The sequence below is a fragment of the Morus notabilis genome, unplaced genomic scaffold, assembly GCF_000414095.1.
Source record: "Morus notabilis unplaced genomic scaffold, ASM41409v2 Scaffold314, whole genome shotgun sequence".
Lineage (NCBI taxonomy): Eukaryota > Viridiplantae > Streptophyta > Magnoliopsida > Rosales > Moraceae > Morus > Morus notabilis.
This window is the reverse complement of record NW_010360279.1, coordinates 191458-196647: the sequence shown is the minus strand read 5'-3', so window position 1 is coordinate 196647 and position 5190 is coordinate 191458. Positions and strand designations below refer to the sequence as shown.

Below are 5190 nucleotides of genomic sequence, written 5' to 3'. Positions count from 1 at the left end.
ATATATATATATATAGAAAGATTCTCTATTGCAAATATGACTCTAAGATCGTTTGAAAGGGGTAATTAGATGTATGTGGTTATCACGTTAAAGTCTTAAAACATGATCATATGATATGATATGAGATATGTATTGCATCTTCAAAGTCTTTCATGTTGACACTAGGAAAAAAAAAAAAAGAATCTCATCACAATAATTGAAAAGAGATAAATAAGTTTGATTATTTTGCATTCATATCTCATCGAAAACTGGCAATATTAGTCAAATAGTCAAATAATACAGGCCATAAACGTTAGGTTAATGGATTTCTGTGTTTAATTAACACCAGCTCAAGAGTACGACTTATTTATCCTTTTTTCTTAAGAAATTAATATATATATATATGTATATGTATATGCATATATATTCAAGGCCACATGAAAGAATGATCTTCTTCCTTGTCTCTTGACGGAGTAAGGAGTACTTGATGGCTGAATATGGTTTAGTTTTTAGTTCTATTATTACATGCGCAGTACATGTTTTATCTTATAAAATTATATTAATTTTGTTGTGTTTAATTTGTGGAATGAGCAAGAGCAGTACATGGTTTACTTTTTTTATTATTTATTTACTAGTTATAAGCACGTGCTAGCTGTGCACATGTGTATTCAGTTTGTTAATTTTTTTACGCAGAATATCTGAAATTTTCTTTAAAATATTTTTTTGATTTATTACTCTCTTAATTTAGTAAAATATACATTTAAATAGAGAACATATAAAAGAAAAAAAGTTTTTATTGAAGTAAATTATATTATTTAGTGGTTACACATGAGAAAGAAGTATATGAGTGGTTTGTAGGAAAAATGATGTTTAAACATGAAAATATTTGAGAAAAAATTATTTCAGTTGGTATTAGGGAAAAAATATTTATTAAAAGCACATTTGAAAAATAAGATTATTTAAAGCGAAACATGTGTAAACAAGTAGAACATGTATGAATAAAATTATTTTAGAGGGCATATTAGACATGAAATTAATTAATTAAGTGATACATATTAAAAATACTATTTAAGAGCAATAGGGGAAAACAAGTTTAAACAACGACATATCGAAGACACATTACCTTAAATAGCAAAAAAAAAAAAGATCATTACCTCAATAGGAACTAATTAAAAAAAAGCATATAGGAGAAAATAGGCATGGTTCGTGGGCGATAGAGGCGTAGATCTAGCTAGTTAGAGTTTAGTGACGCCGTTGCTCTAGTGTCTCAGCCTCTTCGTCATTATGGTTCGGGGAAGGGGCGGTGGATGTAGTGGTCGCGTTTATTCTACAGTAACTTTACTCAAATACAGGTTCTTTAGCCTTCGTACTGCCGTGGTTGGCTTGTCGCCGACATTTCTTTCCGTTTGGCTGAGGCCATCTATAGCTTTTTAAGTGGTTTGTGTGTTCCACCTATCTGAGTTGGTTATTGATGGTGTATTTGTTCGTTTACTGCTAGATTTGTTTTATGTCGCGTTCCTCAGGATTTGGTCTTAGTCCATTGCTATTAATTCATCGATTGTATGCCTCTTTGTAGTGAGCTTTGGTTGCACTCAATTTTATTTGTGCTAAGCGGATCTTTCTCTGTTGGGTCTTGACACTTTGTTTGCCATTGTGCTTTATTCATCTATACTGGTATGGGCTGGCAATCTGGGTAGCGACACGACTCGAAACCTGCACGAAGTTAGTAGGTTTAGGTTTATTATAAATAGGTTTGGGTCAAAATTAGGTCGAACCCGTAAAACAAGATTAAATAGTGTGTAATTTTTCAGGTTGACCCGTCGTAACCCGTTTATTAAACGTGTCATATTTAGGTAACACGAATTCACAATACAATTACAACCCGTTTGTTACCTATGTTGAGAAACATATTGAGAAATAGGTTGATACGACCTTATTATTACTTATTTTATAAACGAGTTAACAAATGGATTATTTAAAACAGGTTGACACGATACTATTATGACCTATTTAACAAATGAGTTAGTCGTGTCAACCCACCAATATACATGTCGTGTTTTGAGTTTTGTATTTTGACATGAATAATAAATAGGTCGTGTTCGTGTCAGGTCTTACCATATCAATTGAAGGGGTCAACACAACACGAACATAATACGACAACACAAATTGTCACCCTTAATACTGGTGGATTTAATTAATGTTCAAGGTTGAAATCCTTTGTAGTTGGCGGCCATTTGCGAATATTATTAAATATGTAACTTGTTAAATTTGAAAGAAATTTTCACTTAAAAAATAAGAAATACACATAAAATATACATGATTTTCCTATTGAAAAATATTAGATTAGATGAAAGAGACTAGAAAGAAATAGGGGTGTGCGGATGCTTCTTCAACCCTCAATTCAATGGGGGTACGTGGGTTGAAAGAGGAGAAGAGTCAAGATATATATTTATTTATTTTTAAAAAAATGTACGTTAGTGTAGGCCGCTGAATCATCTGAGTAATACACGTATTGGAAAGCGCACGTGGCAATACTTGGAGCTCAAGAAGAAGAAGGTGTTTAGTCCAGTCCATTCGTAACGACATCACCAAATACGCACTTATTACTCTAAAAATAAACGCCCTCCTTTGCATCTGCTTGCGTGTGTGCGTCATGTATGATGCCATCATTGACTTTTCATCTGTGCCCCACTCCACTCGAATCAATTCGTCGAACACCTCCTCCAATATATAATTATATAATTATATATATATATATATATATATATTTTTTTTTTTTCTCTTCTCCTTCTCTATATATAATAAGACCATAACGAATAAAGAAAATCAAGAAGTGATCAAAATCAAATGGGAAGTTGCTGCTCTCGAATCATGAAGAAGATGGGCGTTCGTCGACAGCCATCGTCTAAATATTATCCCTCACAATATTCTCACTCCGACTCGGCGGATACTGCCAAAGTCATTTCCATGGATGGCGCTCTCCGTCAGTACGCCACTCCCGTTCTCGTCTCCCAAGTACTCGCCTCCGCCCAAATTACCTCTTCATCATCATCATCATCATCGTCAATATCGTACTTCCTCTGCAACTCCGACAGTTTGTACTACGACGAACTCATACCGTCTCTTTCTTTCGAGGAACAACTCCGCCCCAACCAGATCTACTTCCTCCTTCCTGAATCCAAGAGACAACAACCTCTCTCCGCCGTCGACATGGCATCTCTTGCTGTCAAAGCCTCCGCCGCCCTCAATACCAACGGCAATATTATTAGCAATTCCTCCGTTCGCCGCCGCAACAAAGCCGGACGCGTTTCTCCTCTTATTTCCATGTTTAATGGCCGGTACCACAAAAAACATGTTCATGTTTCTACTTCAGAGGACGGCGGTGCCGGTATACAATACGTGCATCCCCAGGACTACGAGTATGATCTGACCATTGGATTAACTGGCCGCCCCATCAAGAAAAAGAATTCAACGGCCTCCCATAATAACAATAATAATAGTAGTAATATAAGAATGACGAGATCGGGATCGGTGAGAAAGTTGCAGAGATTCGCTTCTAGAAGAGCCAAATTGGCCGTCCGATCTTTTAGGCTCAGACTCACCACCATCTACGAAGGTACCATCCTCTCCTAGTCAGTCCTTACTCGGATCATTTGTTCGATCGGTGGACACGAATTTTTGTAAATCCAATTCCATACATAATCACATATTTTGGTATTTCTTTCTCGAGTGGGTGAAATTGAAATGAACACCTTAATTATTTTATAATTCTTGCAAATCTTTTCTTCTTCTGTTTTTTTATTCTTTTATTTGGTTAATTAGCGAGCATGTAATCAATGTATTGCTCTCTGTTCTTTTTTATCAATCGCTTTATATCTATACTCGATTGATTTTGTCTTTTGAATCGTGTCGGGTGTGCACGAAACCCAATGTTATGTATACTACAAAACAATATATATATACACACATATATATATATATATATATATATATATGGAATCGTTTAAACATCCTAATTCATGACTGTTATATCTTTGTTCTTTCTGTTTCATCGATGCTTTCTCTTTTTGATTCTTTCGTTTCGCCAGTACAAGAATCAAAGCAGAATAAGGAAACAAAAGATTTATTACCAAATCCTACCTATATGTGACAATGAAATATAAAATTGTATTGGAATTTTAAAATGTTTATTATTAACCTATCAAAAAGTAGCAAGGGAAATCATTCTACTGTATAATAAAATCGATAGAAATTCATGAGCCATTCGTGGCAAAAGTAAAAAATTAATAAAGAAATTCAGCTATGATTACTGTATGATTGGATTATAAAAAAAGAAAAAGAAGGAAAATAATAAATGGGTACATGGATGACGAAGTCTAAAATGAGAACGCGGCTTGTTGTGCAATTTGGACCAAAGGACGGTGTGTACAAGGTACATGTTGGTTGGTGAATCTTTATTTTTCTTCTGTTGTTGCTTTTCATCAAAAAGACAAAAGTTAGGAACCTCTCTCTCTCTCTCTATCTGTGTATACAAATACATGTTCACAGTTTCTTCGTATTCATCTTTCTTTCTTTTTCATACCATTTAAATGGGTTTAAATTCATTATCCGGTTTAAATCCATGTTTAGTTGTTCAAATTTTGAACATAGTTTGATTGAGAATCTTTAGAAACCCAAAACTATGGGTTTTAGAGAACTTAACCCCCTATACTTTTAAATTAAGGTTCAAACTCACACAATTTGAGCTAAACCAAGTCTCCAATAGGACCAATACACATACTTTAAATTAACTGTAACCTAGTAAAAAAAAAAAAAAAAAAAAACCTCTTTCTGTATTTACTCTCCAAAATGAAATTAAGAATACACTTGAACAAAATATTTGATTCCCTTTTTAATATTCATTTTATTTTTTGTTTTGTTTTCAAACCCTTTCTCTTTCGGATAAGCAATCTATTAGAAATTGATTGCTTGTAAATATCTAAATCGAAATATTTAAAAAAGTAATTGAAAAAAGAGAAATGCATGGTGGTCAAATCAGAGTGGGAAGACGAATTAAGGGAGGCAGTCAATATCGGTATTTACTTTAATTATGAAAAAATCGGATGAAGTTGGATTTCTTGAGGAAGGGATTAATTAGAGATGACTAACACAGCTGATTGCGTATGCGTTGTCACTCACGTCAATCCTTGATTTCCATTGAGACGGAGACGA

The 5190-nt window shown here is 34.0% G+C and overlaps 1 protein-coding gene across 1 annotated transcript; it reads left to right on the top strand.

Moving 5' to 3' along the window:
* Window positions 1-2788: 2788 nt before the first annotated feature.
* Window positions 2789-3860, top strand: LOC21407506. Its single transcript, XM_010096187.2, has one exon. The coding sequence runs from the start codon at window positions 2827-2829 to the stop codon at window positions 3610-3612; it is 786 nt and encodes a 261-aa protein (XP_010094489.1). The 5' UTR covers window positions 2789-2826; the 3' UTR covers window positions 3613-3860.
* The last annotated feature ends 1330 nt before the right edge of the window (window positions 3861-5190 follow it).

Coding starts and splice junctions, on each gene's coding strand:
- LOC21407506 (XM_010096187.2), top strand. CDS start 2,827: ATGGGAAGTTGCTGCTCTCGAATCATGAAGAAGATGGGCGTTCGTCGA.